The 26,087-nt window shown below is 36.9% G+C and overlaps 2 protein-coding genes across 6 annotated transcripts in view; one reads left to right on the top strand and one right to left on the bottom strand.

Moving 5' to 3' along the window:
* The window catches only part of AIMP1 (aminoacyl tRNA synthetase complex interacting multifunctional protein 1), a 39,033-nt gene extending 28,618 nt beyond the window's left edge, over positions 1 to 10,415 (bottom strand). Inside the window, exon 1 of the mRNA XM_027103450.1 lies at positions 10,295 to 10,415. Within this exon, the coding sequence (XP_026959251.1) occupies positions 10,295 to 10,296 (2 nt within the window). The 5' untranslated portion in view covers positions 10,297 to 10,415. The remainder of the gene's footprint in view (positions 1 to 10,294) is intronic.
* Positions 10,416 to 10,596: 181 nt separating this feature from the next.
* TBCK (TBC1 domain containing kinase) overlaps positions 10,597 to 26,087 on the top strand; it is a 236,088-nt gene continuing 220,597 nt past the window's right edge. The window contains exons 1-3 of one of the 5 annotated variants that reach the window (XM_027103446.1): positions 10,597 to 10,920; positions 18,064 to 18,285; positions 25,497 to 25,569. In XM_027103446.1, coding sequence (XP_026959247.1) covers positions 18,093 to 18,285; positions 25,497 to 25,569 — 266 coding nt within the window. In that variant the 5' untranslated portion in view covers positions 10,597 to 10,920; positions 18,064 to 18,092. Of the gene's footprint in view, positions 10,925 to 18,063; positions 18,286 to 25,496; positions 25,570 to 26,087 lie in introns of all 5 variants that reach the window. The other 4 variants (XR_003432229.1, XM_027103448.1, XR_003432228.1 and 1 more) reach the window with 4 other exon arrangements.

Raw genomic sequence — 26,087 nt, 5'->3', positions numbered from 1 at the left:
TGTGACGGGGCGAGAGAGAGTCATGGACATATACACACTAACAAACGTAGTAAGGTAGATAGCTAGTGGGAAGCAGCCGCATGGCACAGGGATATTGGCTTGGTGCTTTGTGACAGCCTGGAGGGGTGGGATAGGGAGGGTGGGAGGGAGGGAGACGCAAGAGGGAAGAGATATGGGAACATATGTATATGTATAACTGATTCACTTTGTTATAAAGCAGAAACTAACACACCATTGTAAAGCAATTATACCCCAATAAAGATGTTAAAAAAAAAAAAAAAGCTTTTTCTGCATCTATTGAGATGATCATATGGTTTTTATTCTTCAGTTTGTTAATATGGTGTATCACATTGATTGATTTACATATTATGAAGAATCCTTGCATCCCTGGGATAAATTCCACTTGATCATGGTGTATGATCCTTTTAATGTGTTGTTGGATTCTGTTTGCTAGTATTTTGTTGAGGTTTTTTGCATCTATATTCATCAGTGATATTGGTCTATAATTTTTGTGTAGTATCTTTGTCTGGTTTTGGTATCAGGGTGATGGTGGCCTCATAGAATGAGTTTGGGAATGTTCCTTCCTCTGCAATTTTTGGAAGAGTTTGAGAAGGATGGGTGTTAGCTCTTCTGTAAATGTTTGATAGAATTCACCTGTCAAGCCATCTGGTCCTGGACTTTTGTTTGTTGGAATATTTTTAATCACAGTTTCAATTTCATTACTTGTGATTGGTCTGTTCATATTTTCTATTACTTCCTGGTTCAGTCTTGAAAGGTTACACCTTTCTAAGAATTTGTCCATTTCTTCCAGGTTGTCCATTTTATTGGCATAATGTTGCTTGTAGTAGTCTCTTAGGATGCTTTGTATCTCTGCGGTGTCTGTTGTAACTTCTCCTGTTTCATTTCTAATTTTATTGATTTGAGTCCTCTCCTTTTTCTTGATGAGTCTGGCTAATGGTTTATCAATTTTATTATCTCAAACAACCAGCTTTTAGTTTTATTGATCTTTGCCACTTTTTACCTTGTTTCTATTGCATTTATTTCTGCTCTGATCTTTATGATTTTTTTTCTTCTTCTAACCTTGGGTTTTGCTTGCTCTTCATTCTCTAGTTCCTCTAGGTGTAACGTTAGATTGTTTATTTGAGATATTTCTTGTTTCTTGAGGTAGACTTGTATAGCTATAAACTTCCCTTAGAACTGCTTTTGCTGCATCCATAGGTTTTGGATCGTCATGGGTTCATTGTTATTTGTCTCTAGGTATTTTTTGATTTCCTCTTTAATTTCTTCAGTGATCTCTTGGTTATTTAGTAATGTATTGTTTAGCCTCCATGTGTTTGTGTTTTTTATGTTGTTTGCCCTGTAATTCATTTCTAATCTCATAGCATTGTGGTCAGAAAAGATGCTTGATATGATTTCAATTTTCTTAAATTTACTGTGGCTTGATTTGTGACACAAGATGTTATTTATCCTGGAGAATGTTCCATGTGCACTTGAGAAAAAAGTGTTATCTGCTGTTTTGGGTTGGAATGTTCTATAAATATCAATTAAATCTATCTGGTCTATTGTGTCATTTGAAGCTTGTGTTTCCTTATTTTCATTTTGGATGTTGTGTCCATTGCTGTAAGTGAGGTGTTAACGTCCCCCACTATTACTGTGTTACTGTCAATTTCCTCTTTTATAGCTGTTAGCAGTTGCCTTATGTATTGAGCTGCTCCTATGTTGGGTGCTTATATAATTGTTATATCTTCTTGGATTGATCCCTTGATCATTATGTAGTGTCCTTCCTTGTCTCTTGTAACATTGTTTATTTTAAAGTCTATTTTATCTGATATGAGTATAGATACTCCAGCTTTCTTTTGATTTCCATTTGCATGGAATATCTTTTTCCATCCCCTCACTTTCAGTCTGTATGTGTCCCTAGGTCTGAAGTGGGTCTCTTGTAGACAGCATATAGATGGGTCTTGTTTTTGTATCCATTCATCCAGTCTTTGTCTTTTGGTTGGGGCATTTAATCCATTTACATTCAAGGTTATTATCGATATGTATGCTCCTATTACCATTTTCTTAATTGTTTTGGGTTTGTTTTTGTGGGTCTTTTTCTTGTGTTTCTCTCTGAGAGAAGTTTCTTAGCATTTGTTGTAAAGCTGGTTTGCGGTGCGGAATTCTCTTAGCTTTTGCTTGTCTGAAAAGCTTTTGACTTCTCCATCGAATGTGAATGGGATCCTTGCAGGGTAGAGTAATCTTGGTTGTAGGTTTTTCTCTTTCATCACTTTAAGTACATCCTGCCAGTCCCTTTTGGCCTGCAGTTTCTGCTGAAAAATGAGCTGATAACCTTACAGGGATTCCTTTGTATGTTATTTTCTGTTTTTCCCTTGCTGCTTTTAATATTTTTTCTTTGAATTTAATTTTTGTTAGTTTGATTAATATGTGTCTTGGTGTGTTTTTCCTAGGGTTTATCCTGTATGGGACTCTCTGTGCTTCCTGGAATTGGGTGACTATTTCCTTTCCCATCTTAGGGAAGTTTTCAACTATAATCTCTTCAAATATTACACCCTTTATTTTTCTCTTCTTCTTCTGCGACCCCTATAATTCGAATGTGGTGTTGTCCCAGAGGTCTCTGAGATTGTCTTCAATTCTTTGCATTTTTTTCTTTATTCTGCCCCTCAGCAGTTATTTCCACCATTTTGTCTTCCAGCTCACTTATTCGTTATTCTGCCTCAGTTTTTCTGATATTGATTCCTTCTAGTGTATTTTTCATTTCAGTTATTATGTTCTTTCTGTTTGCTCTTTAGTTGTTCTAGATCTTTGTTAAACATTTCTTGTGTTTTCTCAATCCGTGCCTCCATTCTATTTCCAAGATTCTGGATCTTCTTTACTATTATTACTCTGAATTCTTTTCCAGGTAGATTGCCTGTTTCCTCTTCATTTATTTCATCTTCTGTAGGTTTTTACCTTGCTCCTTCATCTGTGACATATTTTTTGTCATCTCATCTTTTTTGTTGTTGTTTAATAAGTGGGATTATGTTCCTGTTTTACTGGTTGTTTGGCCTGAGACTTTTAATAGTGGGGTTTTTAGGCTATTGGGCAGAGCTGGGTCTTGGTGCTGAGATGAGGAATTCTGTGAGACCTCACTCTGACGAATATTCCCTGGGGTCTGAGGTTCTGTTAGTCCAGTGGTTTGGACTCAGAGCTCCCACCTCAGGAGCTTGAGCCCAACCCCGGGCTCATGAACCAAGATCCTGCAAGCTGCCTGGTGTGGCAGAAAAAAAGAAACAAAAAACACAATAACAAAGTAAAAAATAAAATCAGACTAGGAAACTAACAGATATGTTAGGAAGAATATAAAAAAAAATGTAGATGAATCAAGAACTGGAAGGTTTATCAGTATCACAATACTAAAAAAGAGGAGGGAAAAGAAAAAAAAGAAATACAGGGGGCAAAGGCCTTGGCTGTGGACTGTGGGACCTATGAAAGGGTGAGGTTTGGGTGGTAGGCGGGGCCAATTCTCAGGACCCACAGGGCTGGAAAAGGCTCTGGGGGCTGTGGGGTTTGGGCTTAGGCTCAAGGAACAGAAGGGGCCCAGATGTGCCCCCCGAACCCTGGTCTCAAGAGGGCAGGGGACCTCACCTCGGAACCCAGCAGGCTTCATGGGCTCGAGTGAGTGGGGACAGTGCCCTCCTCTCCTCTCCTGCTCCTCCAGTCTGGGAGGGCCCCTCCCACCTGCCTCTCCTGTTCTCCCCTAAGCCTCCTTCCTATGCCCCCAAGGACCCACATGACCTGGAGGGGGCTTTGGAGGGCAGGGGATCACCCTGGGAGCTCAGCAGGCTCCCCAGGCTCGAGTGGGCACGGCAATTGCCCTCTGCTCCTCTCCCACTCATCCTGGATGGCCCCTCCCGCCTGCCTCTCCTGATCTCCCTAGCCTCCCTCCTATGCCCCCAAGGACCCACGCGGCCTAGATGGGGGTTTGGTGGGCAGGGGCTGGCCTGGGAGCTCAGCAGGCTCCCCATGCCAGAGTGGATGGGGCAATCGCCCTCCACTCCTCCCAGAGGGCCCCTCCCACCTGCCTCTCCTGATCTCTCCGGCCTCAGGGGTGCCGATTCTGTCTGCCCTCCAGTTCTCCTCCCCTCTCAGTCCCCCTACATCCTACTGGTTCACTTTGGGGTTCCTCCCATCTTCTTGGGCATCAGAGGTCCCCACCAGCGGCTGGCAGGCACCCTAGTTGTGGGGAGACGCTAACTCCGTGTCTTCCCACATAGCCATCTTGACTCTGCCTCTGGATTAATTTCTAATCAGGTCTATGTGTTGACAAACCTGTTCTCAAATATTAAGAACTATTTATTGATTTTAGAATTAGAAGCTCTGGAAACAGGTTTTCTAGTACTTGTTGATTAACTGTCATTTAAACTTTTCAAAAATACAAGTAGGATGCATAAGTTTATGTCAATGTTTTCTAGTAGTATGCAGATAATGATTGCTACCACAGGTAGGAGAGCATAGTTTTTTTTGAAAAAAGCATTTACAGCCAACAAATCTTGGTTGAATCACATACTACCAGCTGTGTGACAAACTTGGTAAAGGTACTTAACTTCTCTATGCTTCATGTTCTTAATTTATAAAATGAGGATACTTTCACCTGATTTCACCTACTTCCTCAGCATCTCCTTTTTCTTATCCCTTTAATGCTGATGTTCTCAATGGTTTGATCCTGAACTCTAGTCTCTTCTAGGGATTATAAATGGTCACCAAACAGATCAGTATTTGAAACAACTGAATGTGAATGCCTTTAAGCAAGGCAAAACAGACTTCACCCACCATTCCCTGTTTGCCATTTATGTTACTAGCCAGGTCCCTATAAATAACACATTCATGACCCAAATTTTACTTATGGTCCCTGATTTTGAGTATGCGCCAGATTTATAGTAGGAAGCAAGATTAAACATGTTCCTTGTACTCACTACACTTTAGACAAATGGGAGACACACAGAAAACTGGAGAAAATTTTTTAAAAGAGGTTATGTTTAGGGCAACACTGTTAGCTTGACAACATCATTGCTTAAAGCTCAGAAAAATGTTTTGCCATTCAATCCAGCGCTCATTTCACTACTCTGTGCCAATTGCTCCAGTGATTTTCAATTTTACATTGAGTACCTGCTGGATTTCAAAACTTCAGAAGTTTCCTTAGTCTCCTCCGAACTTTTTTTTTGGTGGAGGGGTATGCAGACCTCTCACTGTTGTGGCCTCTCCCATTGTGGAGAACAGGCTCCAGATGCACAGGCTCAGCGGCCATGGCTCATGGGCCCAGTTGCTCCGCGGCATGTGGGATCTTCCCGAACCGGGGCACAAACCCATGTCCCCTGCATCGGCAGGCGGACTCTCAACCACTGTGCCACCAGGGAACCCCGTCCTCCGAACTTTTAATATGCTAACACATAAAGGGTTTCTCACAGATGATAAAGTTAATAATAATAGGTAACATTTGAAGAGCATTTATTGTGGGCTGGCTAAATGCTTTACACAGATCATCTACAAATACAGTAATTATCTCCATTATACAGAGAAGAAAACTTGACTTAAAATTAATTTGCCGATTAATGTGGCTAGTTAGTAAATGATTGAAACTTAGGTCTGTCTGATTCTGGAGTTATTTCTTTTAATGCCCAAGCTATAATTTCTGTAATGAAGCATTTCCCAAAGTATTTAGCCATGGAATACTAAGCAAGGAACACCTAATTAACATTTATTTGAACTAGTATTTTCTAAAACAGTTTGGGAATTCTGGCTTAGTCTGCATCAAAATTTTAAAAAAAAGATTATGTGATTAAAATAGATATAATATTTAATCGCATGCACAGTAATTACAAATCTAAAACATTGACAGGAAAACAGTACACTGAGTATGTTAACTGTAGTTGGATAGTAAGAGTCAAGACTTTTTTTTCTTTTTCCTACACTAAATTTAAAAAAATAAACATTTTTTATGATAAAAAGCTTTTGAAAAGTATTATCTAAATTATTCTGCCCTTTCACATTAATTCTGTTCTTCTCAACATAATCACCATATTTCATCAAACCTACAAAGCTACTGTAAGATGCCACTAATCATAAAATCAGGTGGTTTTAGCAAATACATGAATTTAGACTAGATCTGAATCATTAAAACACACACATAAAAGATTACTTCAGAGATTCCTATCATTTCTAAATGACTTCCCTTTACCTCAGCAATCTCTACAGTAGTCTTCCCCACTGATTTTGAAATTGCCAGTACTTTTTAAAAATTAACAAATCCCCTACCCTGGGCTCTCAATGTTAGGAACCAAACATAAACTATTGCTTTGAAATGGAAGTTTTAAGTGCAGACTTTCATTTTTACTTTATAGTACAGAGAACTCCACAAAAATTTGGAAGTGATTCTCTTTCTCAAAATATCTGATTTCACTGTTTCATAATTGCAATTCGGTAAAAATTTATATTCTCCTTAGACACTCTAAGTATTGTATTTCATCATATATAAGATACCATCAATTGTAAAATGACTCCAATCATAAGATGCTGCATTATTTTGGGTACCATTAAGGAAAAAAACCACAGCTGATTTAACTGACCTAATGTTCTCTTACACTTAGTCACATCCTGTATTATGTATTGAAATACCTGTTTTGAATTTATCCTTATTTTTATCTTATATCACTCTTGTGTTTCCATGAATTTCTTTTTTGAAAACTGAAGTATAGTTAATTTACAATGTTGTGTTAGTTTCAAGTATATAGCAAAGTGATTGTTTTATATATATATTTCCCTTTTCAGAGTTTTTACAGTACAGGTTATTACAAGACACTGAGTATATTTCCTTGTGCTATATAGTAGGTCCTTATTTACATATTTTATATATAGTAGTGTATATATGTTAATCCCAAACTCCTAATTTATTTCTTCCATGTATTTCTGCAAACACAGTAACTTTTTATTTAAGTGCTAAATGATCTTTTAAAGGATACTTAAGAGATTAAACTCAACAACTATGCACCAACAGTACACAACTCAACTGAACTAATGACAATATTATCAGTTATAACCAAGTTTGCGTAAGTTGGGCAGTGACAACGATGTCACAGCTGCTATTTAGTCTATAATGAGTTTAAAACTTTGAATACCCCACTATTTCAGAGCTATAAATATGAGAAAAATATGTCTCTCAGAACTAGTGAACTACAGTAATTTTAATCACTTTTTTCTCTCTTCTACCACCACCCCTATTCTTACCTTCCAAACTTCTTTCCTCCATTTGTTTTGTAATCTAATCACCAAGCTACCCCACTCTAAGAACATTTATTACAGTTCTACACAATGCAGCTCTAGGTTAAAACTCCTGCTAGGATTTAAAATGTGTCAAAAGTCAGAATTTTTAAACAGGTAAATTAAAAAATTAAACATTTTGAGAAATATTTGTCAAAACACAGAAAGATATAAAACTATGCTTTTTGTGAAAGTTCATTTTATTCTTTTTGTTTTTATTCTAAGCATGTGATCAGGGAATGAATTCAAATGCCAGCTATGCCACTTATTAGCTGTGTGACTTTCTTTTTTTTTTATTATTGAAGTATAGTTAATTTACAATGTTGTGTTAGTTTCAGGTGTGCAGCAAAGTAATTCATATATACATACTTTTCCAGATTCTTTTCCCATATAGGTTGTTACAAAATATTGAGTATAGTTCCCCATGCTATACAGTAGGTCCTTGTTATTTATCTGTTTTACATATAGTAGTGCGTATAAGTTACTCCCAAATTCCTAATTTACCCCCCCACCACATACTTTTCCCCTTTGGTAACCATAAGTTTGTTTTCTATGTCTGTGAGTCTGTTTCTGTTTTGTAAGTAAGTTCATTTTTAGATTCCACATATAAGTGATATCATATACTTGTCTTTCTCTGTCTGACTTCATTTCATATGATAATCTCTAGGTCCATCCATGTTACTACAAATGGCATTATTTCATTCTTTTTATGGCTGAGTAATATTCCATTGTGTGTGTGTGTGTATGTATATATATACACCACATTTTCTCTATCCATTCATCTCTTGATGGATATTTAAGTTGCTTCCATGTGTTGCCTACTGTAAATAATGCTTCAGTAAACACCGGGGTGCATGTATCTTTTTGAATTATAGTTTTCTCCACATATATTCCCAGAAGTAGGACTGCAGGATCATACTGTAGCTCTATTTTTAGTTTTTTAAGGAACCTCCATACTGTTCTCCATAGCAGCTGTACCAATTTACATTCCCACCAACAGTGCAAAAGGGTTCCCTTTCCTCCACACCCTCTCCAGCATTTATTATTTGTAGACTTTTTGATGATGGCCATTCGAACTAGTGTGAGGTGATACCTCACTGTAGTTTTTATTTGCATTTCTCTAATAATTAGCGACACTGAGCATCTTTTCATGTGTCTCTCAGCCATCTGCATGTCTTCTTTGGAGAAATGTCTATTTAGATCTTCTGCCCATTTTTTGATTGGGTTGCAAGATGAACACTACAATAGTCCAGTTAACATCCTTTACCATACATAGCTACAATTTTTTTCTTGTGATGAGAACCATCAAGATCCAGTCTCCTAGCTATTTTCTAATATGCAAAACAGTATTATTAACTATAGTCACCATGCTGTACATTACATCCCCATGGCTTATTCATTTTATAACTGGAAATTTGTATTTATGCTTGATTGTTTTTCTCTACTCACCAGAGAGCCTTCTTTCGTTTACTAATGAGGACACTGGGGATCCTGGAGGGCTTAAGGGATGGCTATGAGGGTATGGCTAAGAGAAGACAGTCCATGTGTTTCAGATACTACGGACATTAACACAGAAAACCTTTTTGTCCAGTGACATATGTATAAAATTTTAAAAGGGGTATGTCTAGGTCTCCCATGGCCCACTTACCAAACAAGGTCATGTTTTAGCGGGCTCAGATTTTCCCCAATAGGATTTAACCAAACCTTTCCACCCACAGATGTACTCACCACTATCTTTCTTCCATTTCTTAACCAAAAACACAGTTAATAACAGTAGCCACTACTTTAATGAGCCTGGCACATTACATACATTGTCATTTAATCTTTATAACCTTGTGAGACAATAAGGTTATAGATAAACTCAGAGAAATTATGTGACTTGTCTAAATCCATTCAAATATTAAATGGTAAAGCCATGATTTTAACTCGTGTTTGTTACTCCTAACCTCACAATACAAGTCATTTTAAAAGTGTTTCCAAAACCTAATTAAAGAAAATTAACTGGCCATCCATTAAAATTCTTGCATACCTAAATTAAGAGCACTAAGAATCTGACAGGTCATTTCTTACCACCCTTAGTCAAGCCACTATCATATCTCCTCTGGATTTATGTAAAAGCCTCCTAACTGGTGTTTCTTCCACCTCATTCCCTCCAGTCTATTCTTGAGAGCAACTAGAGAGATTCTTTTAAAAAGGAAGTAAGTACTCCACTGCTCAAAACCCTCCAATGGGTTAGACGCCCTCAAGATCCTTCATGACCTGTTCCGGATCTCTGATTCTTTCTCCAGCTTTAGTTGCTTCACTCAACTCTGACCTACAGGCTTCCTTGCTGTTCAGGAGAGTTCCTGACTGATGGCTTTTGCAATGTCTGGTCCGTCTGCCTGACTGCACCTCCCCAAAACAGCCTAACGATTAACTCTCTTGCTTCTGTCAGCTCTTGACTGAAGAGTGATCTTTTCAGTGAGACCTTCCTTGGCCATACTAAAATTTCAACCTATATCCTCCTTCCCGGCTTCACTATTTTTGTTTTCAGCAGTCATTACGACCTAAGATACGGCATGCTTTTCTTAACTTTGTTTAGTATGTATGTTCAATAAAATGTGAACTACAGGGAGACAGGAATTTTTGTCTGTTTTGTTCATTGCTTTTTACCGATGCCTAAAACAGTGTTTAGAACATGGTGTGCGCTGAATAACTACTTGCGGAATAAACGAATTCCTGTCACCGCCTCCCGGGTCTCTCACACATGCAAAAATAAACATGTTTGTGCATATATCTTTTCCAGTAACATCCTTCCCCTCGGCCCCGCATCCCATTTCTCAAACTTGGCTCCTTCAAAAGGTCCCAAGCTGTTCCCTACTTCCTCATGCCAAGATTGGCGCTGCTGTGGGCCGACTTCCCCGCAGGCCAGGTCCTATTATCCGAAGGCCACTAAGGGACAGGGGACTCTTATGTTCGCAATCCCCGTACCCCGGGACCCTCTGCGGACGACACTCACATGTATCGGTGAACAGGCGGAACCTCGGCCGTCTCGGCCCAGAGCCGGTAAGGACAGCCTCCCGCTCACGAAGGCAGCAAGAAAGGACCCAATGAGGTGTCCTCGCTAAACGCCTGAGCGGTCCACAGATTCTTCTTCAAATTCAGTGGCCCCCTTCCCGTGCGCTGCCACACCACACTCCCCGTCGTCCATTCCTTCAGCCAATAACGCCAACCATTCCACACCTCTTCCTCGGTCTCTGTATTTTGTCGCCAGGTTGGGCGAGAGGCAAGACGCCGGACGTCGGGGTCTTTCTTTAGAGTTCCGTCGCGGACGCTGTGAGGTCAGAGGAAAAGGCCGAGCTGAGGGTGGTCGAGGGGAGAGCTGGGAGCTGTCAGCGGAGAGCGCTGGGGTCGCTCTCCTGGCCGGAGGCGAGGCAGTCAACTCCGGCTGACTTAAGCTGGCGGGCAAAGGGCAATCTCTGAGCTCCCGGCGCTCCAGGAGCAGCCTCTTGTAGAAGCACCTGAAATGCAGGGTCTGGTGCACTAAGCAATAGCGGCAACACCAGCTCCAGCGACAGCTTTGGGGCCCTGTGTAGGAGCTCCATCCCCTTGTCTTTGTGTCCGCCTGCGTCCCCAGACCCAGAGGCAGGTATTTGGGTTTCCCAGTTTTCTGTGTCGTAGTGGTCGGGGCTGGTGGGAGGTAGAGGAAGGTCAGGTGCAGCGAGCGGCCTCGCATTTCCGCCGTGAGTGATAGAGACCACCGGTGCAGCTGCTGGCTGCTGAGTACCGTCTCCATCCCTACCTACAGCCCGCCTTCCCCCTACACACCTGAGTCCTTTGAGGACTGCAGGCGGCTCTTAGAAAGGATCTTCCACCTGACAGTTTCAGAGAATTTGGAATCGGCTCTCCCGTTGCTCAACATAGATTAAACTCTTGCTTTGGTTTGTTTCTTGTTTTCAAAGGCTTAGTCAGTTGTCGAGATGTGGCATTCACTTGTGCAGTGAAAGAATGTGAACGAGTGGAAGTTTCTTTAGAATTGTTAGTGGTTGCTTTTCAAGGCGTCTTGTCCCTGTTTTTATTTGGGACAGAAAAACAACTTTTTGCGGGAAAGTACATAAAATAAATGAAACCCATTGAAGAAATGTGTAAACTGTTTTATTCGTAACGAAATATGCATCTTTTGCCCTATTTTTTTACCTTTTTCCCTTTATGATGCATTTCCACTTAAAGTTCTTTGAGGGCGGATATTGTGTCCTGTTCACTGGTGGCCCCGAAGCTGGAAAAACACCTGACTTAAAATAGGAGCTTCAGGATATTTGTTGAATGAATGAATTTTCAAACCCAACTCCTTATGTTGTTTTTTTTTCCTCAACTAATCTCTCACCTCAGTTGTTTTTTCCACTGGCTTTCTTCCACTCACCAAGCGGAAAAAAATCTGTCTGTGTATTTGTTATGTGTAAACCTTTATGTGCACCCATCTAAGAGGTAGTTGAAGCAGAACACTGATGAAATGTTTAACGCCAACTACTGTTCTATCGTTTTGAATTATTTGCATTTTCTTTATTTGGTTATTTGATTTTTAGTTGTCTAAGTGACAGAAGTATCTAATGGAAGATCGAATAGCATAGTATAAAAGGACTGCCTAATAAAATGCAACAGCTCAGGCTCTTCCTTCCTACCCTCAGTTATGTTACTTCAGAGATAATAATTTTTAACCTTTTCTAATTTTAGGTCTGTATGTTGAACAAGTTAAACTGCTAATTCTTTTTATTTTAATTGACTTCTTAAGATAGGCCACAACATCCACAACCTCTCGACCGCAATTTTTTTTTTAATAATTTTTATTGAAATACAGTTGATTTACAATGTTGTGGGTTTTTTTTGTTTTGTTTTGTTTTTGGCTGCACTGGGTTTTCGTTGCTGTGCATGGGCTTCTCATTGCCGTGGCTTCTCTTGTTGGGGAGCACGGGCTCTAGGCGCGTGGGCTCAGTAGTTGTGGTACACGGGCTCTAGAACGCAGGCTCAGTAGTTGTGGCGCACAGGCTTAGTTGCTCCGCGGCATGTGGGCTCTTCCCGAACCAGCGCTCCAACCCGTGTCCCCTGCACTGGCAGGTGGATTCTTAACCACTGTGCCACCAGGGAAGCCCTCTTCTACAAATTTTTGAATCGTTATCACAATTTTTAGTTTTCATATTGGTTAATTTTAGAATTCTAAGTAATATATTTAAACTTAATTTTTTTCATATGAACTTTTGAAAATACTTATATTTGGCTCCTTATTTTGTAAAATGAGGGAAGTAGAGACTCTACCTTCCTTTACCGCCACAGAAACTGCATCCATTCCCACCTTCCCTTAGGTGGACCTTTACTTGTACGTTGTCAAGGTTATTAATAGTTACAGTATATTTCTTAACTGCAGTTGTTTTTTGCTTTATGTGTTTAAAAACTAGTAAAATGTTACAATATTATAGCTTTGTAAATAATCTTCAATGCTGAGCCAAGACATATGCTATTACACATTTCCTTCCCAATGTTTTAATTTCATGACCTTTGTACCACTCTAACAAGAAGATTTGTAATATTAACGTCCAACTGATTACTCTTTCTTCCTCTCCAATAACAAAAATTATGCCATAGTTAAATGTGCTTAATTTTTTGGATTATATACTTCTTATGTAGCTTTTGGCTCTCCTCACTTTCACAGAGTACTTTGCACTTTCTGTGAGGGAAAAGATGCATGTGCTTTATTCACCACATCCTCTCATTCTTTGGATGAGAACCTCCCTTACTCTGCTTGAAGATATTCCCTTCTGTTTAATTGGAACAGATTACTTTCTAGTCCTTTGGTGCAGCTTCTATACTGGATTATATTCATTGAATTCTTGAGTAAGATACATTGTTTCTTAACTCCATGTCTTTTATTATTTGGTTTTCTCCTCTGTTTTGTTAGAATACATCCTAAAGAAACTTATTCATGAAGGTATGTGGATGGTGATTTTAGTTTTTAATGTTTGCATAGTTGTAAATTATTATTTTGCTATTATGAATGATAGTTTGGCTAGATAAAGAAACAAAATTATGTTTCTTCCAACTTTTCAAGGCTTCACCATCTTCTAACTTCTGTTGTTGCTCATGAGAATGAGTGTCTGATCTTGATTTGTTGATGCCTGAACTATTTGTTTTCTCTCTGAAATGATTTAAATTTTTAGTTATGCTTGATGCTTTGAAAATTTGTCATGGCATGTCTTGGTCTGAGTTTATTCTCCTTGCAGTTAACTCATTTGATGGAGCTAGCATAAATGTCTCCATTTGGGTCTTCTTTCATTTATTCTCCTTGAAATTAGAAGCCTTTTTAATTTGAAGGTACATATTTCCCTTCAATTGTGGGGAATTTTCTCCCATCTTTTGTAATTTATTCTCTTTTATTTTTCCCTGTTCCCTTTTTTTGAAATGCCTGTAAGGTGGTTGTTGAATTCTTGGGTTGATTCACTATGTGTGTTAACTTTTCTGTTATGCTTTTTTTAATCTATTTGCCCATTTGCTTCATGTTCTGAGTAATTGTCTCAATTTTATTTTCTAACACTTCTATCTAGTTTGGTAATCATATGTTTAAGTACCAAGCACTAACTTTTAAAATTATTATTTTCTCATATTCTCTTAATTTTGTTTCATTTTCTTTTTTTAAATGAGATGAAATTTACATATATTAGAGTACACTGATTTTAAGTGATCCGTTTGAGGAGTTTTGATACATGTGAACAAAAGTGACAAACACCACCCTAATCAAGATGTGAAACATTTGGACTACTCCAGAAAGTTCCTATGTTTCCCTCTCCAATCCTGTCCCCGCCCCCCCCACACCCACCCAGCCAAGGCACTACAATTCTCTTTTTTATCACTATAGTTTAGAACTGTAGTTCTAGAACTACCTTTAAATGGAGCCATAGGATATACACTCTTATGTGTCTACTGCTTTCATCAACATAATATTTTTGAGATACATCCATATTTTGGCATGGTTGTTCCTTTTTTGTTGCTTTTGAATAGCATTTCATTGGATGAATATGCTACAACTTGTTTATCAGTTCACTTGTATGATGTTTACATTGCTTCCAGTTTGGGGCTGTTATGAGTAAAACTTCTGTGAACATTCTTGTACAAGTATTTTTATGGACAAATATTTTAAGTTTTCTCGGGTAAGTACCGAGTAGGAGTGGAATTTCTGAGTCATAAGGGGTATTTTTAACTTTAGGACAGTTTTCCAAACAGTTTTTCAAAGTTCTTGTGTCATTTTAACACTACCATCAGCAGCAGAGTATCAGCTCCAGTTCCACATTTTTCTCAACACTTGGTATTGCCAGTCATTCCAATTTTAGCCTTTCTGGTAGGTGTGAAATGGTATATTGTTATGCTTTTAATTTGCACTTCCCTGCTGATTAATTATATTGAGAACTTTTTCATGTGCTTATTGTCTATTTGTATTCCTTCTTTGTGAAAAATACATGTTTCAGACTTTTACCTATTTTTGTTTTTCTTTTTATTATTGAGTTGTAGGCATTCTTTATATATTCTAAGTCTATTATCATATATACAAACATACATATAATACATATACATCTATTTGATAAAAATGTTATATATAGATATAAATAATATTTTTCTTAACTTTGGCTTGGATTTTTATTTTCTCAAATGTGATTTTTGATGTGCAATGTTTTTAATTTTGATGAAGCCCACTTTATAAAGTTAATTTTTTATGGCTTTTTTTTATCCTGCTTCAGAAATCTTTGCCTATCCTAAGGTTGCAAAAATATTCTGTGTTTTTTTGGGGGTTTTTTTTTGTAGAAGACTTACAGTTTTAGCTTTTACATTTAGGTCTATAATCCATATCAGATTTTTGTGGATGTAGCAGTAGGAGTTGAGGTTAATTTTTTCCCATGTGGATGTATTGTTTTAGCACCATTCGTTAAAAAGACTATCCTTTTCCTATTGAATTCACTGGCCTTTGTTGAAAATCAATTCATTGTATTTAAAAATATTTTTCATTTTAAAATTTAAAATTTTTTTCAATTTTTATGAAATATACTGTATATAGCACATATATATAAATAGATAGAAATATAGAATATGGGAATTATGGAGCATAATAATAATATGAACACCCTTAACCCACCAATTAAGAATAAGAATATTACTCAAAATTTTTGAAGCTTCTTATGGGTTATTCCCTAATCTTATGACTGTTTTTCATATAGTGGTAACCCTAGCCTCAGGTTTTCTTTTTAATTCCTTTAAGTTTTGAATATATTCTTACCTCATATGTAAGTATTCCTGAATTATTTATTATTTAGCTTTTATGGTTTTTGAATTTTATGAATATTGGCATAAGTTTTGTGTGACTTTTTTTCCTGCTCAACATTATATTTCTAGCATTCATCTATATTATTAAATGTTGCTATAGTTTGCTTGTTTTCCATCCTGTGTGTTCTTCCATCAAATGAATGTACCACAGTTTATTTAGCCATTCACTTGTGTGTGGACATTTAAGTTGTTTCCAGTTTAGAGATAATAGAAACAATACCACCCTGATCTTTCTTGGTTTCTGCTTGTGTATGTGTGTAGGAGTTTCTGCAGGAACAAAATAGTGTCAAACTGTCTTCCAAAGTCATTGTACCAATTTACACTCTGTTTCTCCATAATCTAACATTGTGTATTATCAGATTTCTTAATTTTTACTGTCTCACAGGTATAAATTCTCATGTGATTTTAATGAACAATTTCTTGAATATTAATGAGGTTTATCTTCTCATATATGTTGGCAATTCCTTTTCATTCTTTTATAAAATATGTTTTTCCATACCTCCTTTTTTATATAATTGGTATAATATCTTCTCAAAATTTTCTCAAAACTTTCTAAATTTATTAGAGTTAGTTTTGGTTTGGGGTTTTTTTTCATAAATTATTTTGGTTGCATCCAGGGCAGATTTTTTTTTTTTGGTTTATTTTATTTTTTGCCCTTTATGCTATAGTCTTTCCTCAACTATCTGATGATTCCTGGACAGTTCCTCATTTAAGAGTTAAGGAAGACTGTCTGGGAGCATTTTGTATGTGGATAGGCTTTTTGACTGGAATACCCTGTTTTAGGATGGCTTGGTAGACAGCCAGATCTTAACTGGGGTCTTACAAATTCCAGAATTAAGAGGAGTTTGCTTTTGTCCACGGTGCTCATACCAACTATTTATTGTAATTCTCACACAGTTTATTTTATTCCTTTAGGGATGAACCATTTTGTTTTTTGTTTTTCTTTTGCTTAGAGGATAAATAACTGGCCAGGGGCTTCCCTGGTGGTGCAGTGGTTGAGAGTCCGCCTGCGATGCAGGGGACACGGGTTCATGCCCCGGTCCGGGAAGATCCCACATGCCGTGGAGCGGCTGGGCCCGTGAGCCATGGCCGCTGAGCCTGCGCGTCCGGAGCCTGTGCTCCGCAACGGGAGAGGCCACAACAGTGAGAGGCCCGCGTACCAAAAAAACAACAAGAAAAACCAAACAAACAAACAAATAACTGGCCAATACTGGGGGGCTGGTGGCAGAGTTGACTCTTCTGTTCTTCAGCCTTTCAAATTATCTTTATCATTTCAAACCTTCTTATGACTGCTGCTGTTCACCATTGTTCCTGCCTTCTATGAATCTGAAGCCTCTGAACTGAAGAGGCTGAGCAAAACTTCTTGACTGTATCATAGGTTGTAGCTTCCTTCTTTCTGTTTCTTGTGACAATACTCTTCTATATGCAAAATGCTTTACAGGAGTTTCTTGAAGTCTTTCATCAGCTCAAGGCCTTTTTCTGTCCTCTTCCTTGTTATGAGTTTATACATTTTAAAACAGTTCTTTTTAATGTTTTAATGAGGTTTCTGGGCAGGCATATGAAAAGCAGTCTGTTAACTTGATTTAGAATTCCAGATTTTTATTGTAAAAGCTGAGAAGAGAAGAATGCAATGCTTGACCAATGGAATGTCTTTTTCATGAGACACGTGGGTGAGAGAGATATTTTTTGTTGGAGGACCTTTTTTGTTGTGGTTGTCATAATGTGATTCAGATTTTGGAGCAAGTTTTTTAATCTTCAGGCTGCTCCATGATAAAACTCTGGGACACCATTTGCTTTGGAATCTATGCTGCTAGGACCCCTCAGGATCTACACATAGAACATCTATTTCTAACCTAGAGGCAATAACATCTGTCAAGATCATTGAGGGGATTAAAACATCACTTGTAAAGCACCTAGTACAGAAACAAAAATTGATTAGTTAAGTAACATTATAGTGCTGTCTGTTATCTAGTTTAATTTTTATACTATTAATAGAGTCCTTGATTATTTAAAGTTTCTGGTTGGTATCCTTATTTCCTTTTTCCTGACTCCCCTCACTCTGAAAAAGGAAACTCTGTGGGTTGTTCAAGCTTTAGGTAAAGAGAAGAGCCTTACTGATATGAATATGCAATAACAAACTTCCTCTAAACTCTTAGAACTGTCAGACATCCTTGTAGAGGGAATGTTCTGTCTTTCCTTTATATGCCATTGAAAATCTTTGATTTTGATTTAGAGCTGCAATATAAATTCATGATTGGGTGGTTTTTCCTCTTTGATATTGTCTTGAAATTTTTTAACTTTTTTTTTTTAACTGTAAAGTGTACAGATTGGCATTTTCCTCCAAGTTATATTAGTTATCATGTTTAAGGTCAGAAAACACTGGCTTAAGGTCTAGTTGATCTATCAAAAACTTCTCTCCTTTTCTAGGTTATCTTGGAAGATCTAGGACTCCAAAAATGTTTCCCTTGAAGGATGCCGAAATGGGTGCCTTTACCTTCTTTGCCTCTGCTCTGCCACATGATGTTTGTGGGAGCAACGGGCTTCCTCTCACACCAAATTCCATCAAAATTTTAGGGCGCTTTCAAATCCTTAAGACCATCACGCACCCCAGACTGTGCCAGTATGTGGATATTTCTCGGGGAAAGCATGGTAAGTTGCTGTTGTTGTCTCCTATTTTGTGTTCTCTACCCTGTTACCCTGGTTAGGTTATAATATACATTGTAAACATATAAAGTAATCAGTATGTGTGTGTACAAGTGCCTTCATCTTTCACTCTAGCCAAACTGCATCATTTAAGTTTTCCTTACTACATTTGAATGATTCATATTTCCTAGATCTGAGAATCAAGATTTTTAATTTTCCCTTTCAGGGAAGCCACCTATTCTCAAGCATTTCTTCACCTCTCTAAGAAGGAAATGAAAGTTCTAAAGTTAGAAACTTTAGAATTGTTTATGAGAGTGTATTTTATGATTGAAAGTAATAATTTGGGTTAAGTTTCTTCAAATGAAAAGAGAGTCACTAATTTTTTTACCTCTTTGGAGCTGCATTAGTCTTTTCATACAGGATTTCATTTGGAAAAGTTGAACTGTATTGGTTAAAAAGTCAGTGTTTCACCAGGAAGATGTTTACTGCCTTTTTTTCTTCCGTAGCCTGTATCTTAGTCCATTCTGGCTGCTAAAATAAGACACCATAAACCGAGTGGCTTATAAACAAGAAAGGTTTATTTCTCACAGTGGCTTATAAACAAGAAAGGTTTATTCCATTCTCTCATGGAATCTCACAGCAGATTCCATGTCTGGTGAGGCCCGCTTCTTCATTGACAGCCGTCTTCTCACTGTAACCTCACATGGTGGGAGTGGGAAGGGTGTTCTCTCAGGCCTCTTTTGTAAGATCATACCTCCCAAAGCCCCACCCCCAAACACCATCACACTGAGGATTAGGTGTCAACATATGGATGTGGGTGGGGGGGACACAAATGTTCAATCTGTAGCACCCCTTGAACGTGCTTATGTTAGCAATATTTTAATTATTTTAAAATTATTTTCGAAAGCTTAATTGCATGCTGAGGTTCCATTTCTTAGAATTATTTTAAATGTATCTCACTGAAATATATTTAATTTTTCTAACAAAATGATTTATGAAAGTTAACTCTATATACTTGCTGATATTACCCTGTTTTTATTCCTACAAAAATGGCATTTTCAGGTGTTTCAACCTAACATTAATAAAGACGCTCAAAAAATGCAAACTGTATTTCCTTTATTGTTTTGCTGAAAAACAGGCTAAATGATACTTTCAAGGTTATGCCTCTTAAAAAATAGTTGCTCTGAAAGTTTTCTAGACTGAGTAGAAAATGTTTTTTGTAATAAATATTATTGATGGCTAATATTTATTGAGTGTTTATTATATATTAGGCAGTATTCTAAGCTTTACATATTTTAATTAACTTAATGCTTACAACCTTACAATGAGGTAGAAACAGATAAGGAAATTGAGGCACAAAGCAATTAAGTAACTTCTGGCAAGTTTGTTGTTTAAAAACAAGCTAACAAAAAACCTTTTGCTAACGTTTTTATTTGATAAATGGCTTCAATGACATTAACTAAATTATAGAACTCATTTGGGGCTTTTTATATAATCGAGTACTTGATAGATATGGTCAATCCCTGAATGCCTCAAACACCACCCCGCCAATCCAATTACAAATTCTAAAGAATTTCCGCTTGTGGGGTTGACCTAGTTCCAAAATCACTCCAAACTTAGCAATATAGTGGACCCTCATTATCGTCTGTAGCAAGTAACCATAATTAGTATTGCTGTTTTACATCTGCAAATTTGGAGTATGCCTGTCTTCCCAAAGTCTTGCCACTTTACTCAGTTCTTAGGACTTCTTCATCCTTGTATCCTGAAGTGCCCTTTATTTCCTCCCACTGTGTCTGGAAGCCTGTTTGGAGCATCACTTCATATGACTGCGGTCTTGCCTCTGTCCAGTTTTCCCTAGGCTTTCTTTTCATGGGATAATTGACTCAGTAGTCCTAGATACTTCTTGAGCTCCTTCTTTTCATCCCACTATCTAAATGAGGCCCTGTAAACACTAAACTAGGAAAAACCTTATGACATTATCTCTTTGGGGAACACAACTGCTAACTGCCCAGGAACCGTCTTTTTAGTTATAAATGTGAGATAGGAACTAATCTCCTTAGACACTGTTAGACTCTCTTAATGTAGAACCCAGCTCAACATCTAGGTAGTCTCTTTAGGCCCATCCACCATATTGCTGGTTACTCTGTTTCCCCTGCTTTCCCTGCTCCTGGATCTCAGCAGCCCTTTCTTCTAGGGACACACAGGTCATGGATGTGTGTAAAATTCATATATTTTAAGTTTGGCTGCCTGGAATGAAAATATCAGTGATTGTCAAAAGGTTAGGGAATTTGATTATTTTTTAACTATTGGCAATGTTCATTGTCCTGAAAAGTTGTATGCATCATAAGGTGTAAATAAATTAGAATAAGTGTCGATGTGAAGGTCTTTTTGTTCCAAAACATCCCAGTCATTTCAGTTGAATTTAGTTTGAAAAGTTTGAAAAGGCTCTACGCAACAGTCTCCTTAGTGAACAACACATATTTCTCGATGATTTAATACCACATGATTTTGGTTTGGACTCCACTTAATTGTCTCCTCAAAGAATTTTGATTTTGGTTCCTTTCCCCCCTTTATTCTGTTCTTACTATACAGATATCTCACAGTTTGTCATTGTTAGTCCCCCACCTCCCCACCTTTCGCTTTTTACTTGGAGTAATGTGTGACATGTGGTCTGTTTTACTAACATTATGTTTTTACATGTTAGGTTAGCTCAGAAGTCAGGCTCTCAGTGTTTCCTATGGATCATTCAAAACTGATTCAAGATGATGTTAGTTTCTTGCTAGCTCAGCAGAATAATGTATTTAAACTCGAGAACAGTGTACATTAGAATTTGTGCACTTGATTTATTAAAGAGAAGTTGAGTAAAATATCTTTAAAAGAAAAAAGCCAATAAAGCATGAAAATACTTAAGTTAACAAACTTAATTTTTTCTTTTGAACTTGAAATCTCAGCAGTTTTAGAAGCAGAATAAGGATTATAAATGGTAATACATTCCATTTTATTTGGTATTGGTTACCCAGAAATCTTTTGTTTATTGCTGGGAAAATCAAGAACAAAATTATTTTAACTAATAGATTTGAAATTTATGTAGAGAATAATAGAATTGTTAAGAACCTGTAAAATAATGTATTCTATATCTCTAGCTGCATATATATTTCAACCTAAGTGTCTATATCAGTTTAGAGTCCCATCAAAGAAACAAAACCAGTAGGAGATAGATAGCTAGATAGCTACACAGATATAGATTAATTGCTTGGAATTGGTTTATGTGATTTTGGGGTTGGGTAGACTCATCTGAAATCCATAGGGCAGGTCATCAAGGACAAGCTGAAATTTTAGACAACAGCTGAAGTCACAGTCCAAGTGTGGAGTTTCTTCTCCAGAGAAGAGTCTATTCTGCTCTTAAGGCCTTTATAACTGATTGAATCAGGATCACCCAGATTATCTAGGATAATCTTCCTTACTTAAGGTAAACTAATTGTAGATTTCATTTATTAAATGCCTTCACAGTAACACCTAGATTAGTGTTTTAATAACCGGAGACTATAGCCTAGCCATGTTGACTCGTAAAACTGACAATCACAGTAACCTAGTAACAATACTGTTTTTTAAGCACAGAATTTTTCTTTATCAGTTTTACTGTATAAATATTTATTTAGAGATTCTCTTTAAAAGGTAATGAGCTAGTCTCAGTTTTTAATGTGAATAACAAAAGAATGATGCAGTAACTATATTCTAATAACCTTTCATGTTTTAACGCATTTACAATTTACCTCTTTCTTTAAGTTAAAAAAGTTTCTTTTAATCTTTCAGTCTGTTTTAGTCCCTCTTTTTATTCAACTACTTTATTATCTGTCTTGCTTAATACTGTACTCTCTTCCATTTCTTAGCATTGACTTAAAACATACAGTTCAAACTGTATGTACGCTACAGTTATACTTGGCATTCATCAACTATTTGTTAGAAGAAAGATTATTTCACGGTTCTTGTATGTTCTACTCTTTAAAGTTCATCTTGGTGTCACATTTGTTTTTTATAAATAATGCCACTACATTGCTGACTTATATTTGGCACATTATGATTCTCAAATATTTCTGTCATATTTTACTCTGTGAAATATATTATTTTGTAACAAACAGAAGTTATTTTCAAATAGTGGCCCTGAGTTTCAGAATGAAGACTCTCTAACGATATTTTGAAAAAACTGGTTCATATTGGAAACATTGTTTTGGTATACACTCTGTTACCTCTGGGAGAATCTGTGATATTCTGCCAAGGATTATGGTTCTGCTGTCTTACAGTAATACTTTAAAGGTCCATAATATCCTAAAGCTTTGGCAAACTCTGGCTTATGGTATTTTAAAGGAGTTTCCTGAAGAAGCCTGATAATTTTTTTTTCCCTAAATCATTTTAAGCCTGACAAATTTTAGGCTAATGCCAAACACTTTGAAAATCCTTCATAGATATGGAGACTTATGAATATATAATTAAAAATTATTCATTAATGGGATATGCACATTTTAACATATTCTGATGGTTTTGTTTTACATTAAAATCAGTACTAATGTGGTGTTATTATGCCTAGTTTACAACATAGGCATATACTTTCCTATGCAGGACACACTTCTGTTTAGACAATGACTGTCATTATGTGAGTCTCATTCATTTCTAATGGCTACATTGAGCCTTTGCTCAAGTTAACTCATTTAACAAGTATTTTTTAATTAGATGCTTATATGTTTGAGGTATAATTCTAGACACTGGGGATGCATTTTAAACAAGACCAGTATCCTTCCTGCTATCATGAAATGCATTATCTAGTAGAGAACAAAGGCATTAGATAAAAATGTCTACAGATCTTTAGGAGTTGAAATAAGTGCTACAAAAGAAAAGTACATAGTGGAATAGATTATATGATAGGAGGAGTAAATTGATTTGGGGGGACCAGGAAAGTGTTCCTGGAGGAAATCATATTTAACTGAGTAATGAATAATAATAATAGCTAACTCTTAGGGCTTCTTATGTGCCAGGTTCTTATTATGTATTAACTCATTTCAACCTCACAACAGTTCTATGAGGTAGGTACTGTTGTTTTACGGAAGAGGAAACCTTGGCATAGAGAGGTTAGCAAACTCCCCCAAGGTCACATAACTAATGAGTATTAAACCTAAAATTTGAGCCCAGACCGAATAGTCTGTGCTCTTAACCACTATGTTTCATGATAGGAGTTAACTGGGAGGAGGAACAAGGAAGATCATTTTAGACAATGGGAATCCATGTGCTAGTATTTTAAGGTAGGAAAGGGAAAGGAAGACCAGTGTAACTGTAAGTTGGTGAGTGACAGACAAAATAACAAAAAATAAAGCTAGACAGGGAGTTACATATTCAGATTTATTAATTATTATCGCTTAGGTTTTAGTATGAAAATATGTCGGAGGGGGAATAAGAATTAATATGAGAAGATTAGTTAAGAGATTGTTGTAGTAATCTAACGAGGGATGATGTTGGATTGGACCCAGATTGTGGCAGATGGAGCAAACTTTACAGATTCTGGAAACATATGGGAAATAGAAATAGCAGGGCTTTTTCTTTGGATTTGAGAAAGGGAGATTACTCCTAAATTTGTAGCTGGAGCAGCTGGCAGGATAGTGGTACCATTTACTGAAACAGTACTAAAGGGAAAGGCTTAAGGAGCAAAATATAAATTCAGTTTGAGTCCTGTTGTGTTTGAGGTAACTTTTATATTAAAGTGAGAAACTGGCTATAAAAGCCTGGAGTTCAGAAGAGAGTTCTGGGCTTGAGATAAAATTTAAGAGTCTTTCAACCTTGGAAGTAAATAAGGAGAAAACACAGTCTGAAGACCCAGAATCAAAGGTGGAGGTACTAGAAGCATTTAAATTTGGGTAGAAGAGGTACCAGTCTACAGAGGAGACTGAGGAGAGGTAGCCAGATAGGTGTAAGGAAAATTGACAAAATGTGGTAAGAGGGAAAACAAAGGAATGCTGCTTCCCATTTTGGTTTTCTGACAATATTATTTACTTTTTCCTTCTAGAACTTCACAGTTGTGCTAAATTGCTTGGCATTCAACTTTGCATGCTCTTTTCTTTATTGAATTGAAGAACTAGAACTTTTATCTCAACTTGCTTTCCTATTTTTTTCCTTTGTTTCTCCTCATTAAATGTTCTTTCAAATTTAATTTTCTTTAAGTTTAGATCACTTGGAGTTTTTTTCTGAAAGTGATAGTTTTCATTTATAGTTTTAAATTTTGTGTTTCAGATCATTCTATATAATGCCACCACCTCAGTTTGAGCTTCCAAGATGTGACCCATACAATATCCTGCCCCCACACCTCACATGATTGCCTGTGTACCATTGTCCTTCATCTCTCCTCCCAGCAGGCAAGACCATACCTTGAATCAGTCCTTCCCATCTTCTGCTCTCAGTTTTCTACCTTTGCCGATGTTCATTTTCAAATGAAAGACATTCTTTCATCTAAAAAGGAAAAGAGTTTGTTGATCTGCTGCTGTGTCAGACAACGTGTTAGTCACTAGGTACCTGATGATTACATTAAAAATGTATAGACCTTCAAAACTGTGCTGTCTTATTCCTAAACAGTTGATCTGTTGGAAAATAAAAATTACATCATGATATAGATTGTGCCCACCAAAATTTTATATTATTACTAATCTCAGCAAGCCCCATGATGTTACAAGTAACCCCAAGTTGATTTTCTGTTCTTTCTCCATAGTCATGATTCAGAACATTTCTACTTTTCTCAAATTTCTGAACTCAGTTTCAAAAACCTTATATTTGAACCAGACCATCAAGACAGTTTGTCCCTAGCTCCCAATTTCCCCTTCACTTCAAAATTTCTTTATATCTTCATCCAAGCTTTTTCTTCTCCTAGTCTGTGTCAGAAGAAGGATTACTTCTTTTTGCCAAAGGTAAACTTTTCCAGCTGTTTTTCCTGATGCATATGGGAGAAATTCTAGAGAAAAACACAAGATGAAAAATTGTTATTTAATGTGTTGTTTTATTACACATTTATCCTGTTATTCTACATATTTGATTTTTATGTAGTTAATGTAGACTTTGAAAAGCTCTTTTAAAATATCATTTGTACTGTATGTTAATAACTTTAGTGGGGTATATTATTTTGTTATTAAAACATTGTGTTAATCAAATATAAAGTGGAGTTGGTGTTTTTTTTTACTCAGAGAGACTGGTGGTGGTGGCTGAACACTGTGAACAGAGTCTAGAAGACTTGCTTCGAGAAGGGAAACCTGTGAGGTACTGTATAATATCAGGACAATTACATGAAAAGCAGAAATTGGCAAACAAAAGGCATTTTAACTAAAAACTACAGGATTTTAGTTTCTTCTGTTACTTGTTTAATGATAAAATCCAGGTGTAAATTTTCACTTTAGGAAATTTAATTCACAGGCCTCATAGAAATTCAACATTGACATTATCCAGTGTTCAGCTTTTGTGAGGTGAGCATTCTGCAAAGTACTTGACAAAAAATTAGTAAAGAGGATATACAGGAAAATTTGAAATCTTTTTAGTACAAAGCATTTCTCTAGCTGAGTTTTAAGAGTATTTCCTGAGAGAAGTACATGGTAACTTCTCACAGGGCACTGGTATTCTTAGGGACATAGGACATAGTGAACTGTGTAGAAGGCTAGATTGAAGAATAGAGAGAAATAATAATCATGGCTTGGGTGGAACATAATCATACAGTTTAAATTCAGTTATTTCAGGGGCTTCCCTGGTGGTGCAGTGGTTGAGAGTCTGCCTGCCGATGCAAA

Source organism: Aethalodelphis obliquidens, unplaced genomic scaffold (assembly GCF_003676395.1).
Source record: "Aethalodelphis obliquidens isolate GAN/ISIS:26980383/991018 unplaced genomic scaffold, ASM367639v1 scaffold6, whole genome shotgun sequence".
Classification (NCBI taxonomy): Eukaryota; Metazoa; Chordata; class Mammalia; order Artiodactyla; family Delphinidae; genus Aethalodelphis; species Aethalodelphis obliquidens.
Note: the sequence above shows the minus strand (reverse complement) of the source record. Positions and strands in the feature narration are given on the sequence as shown.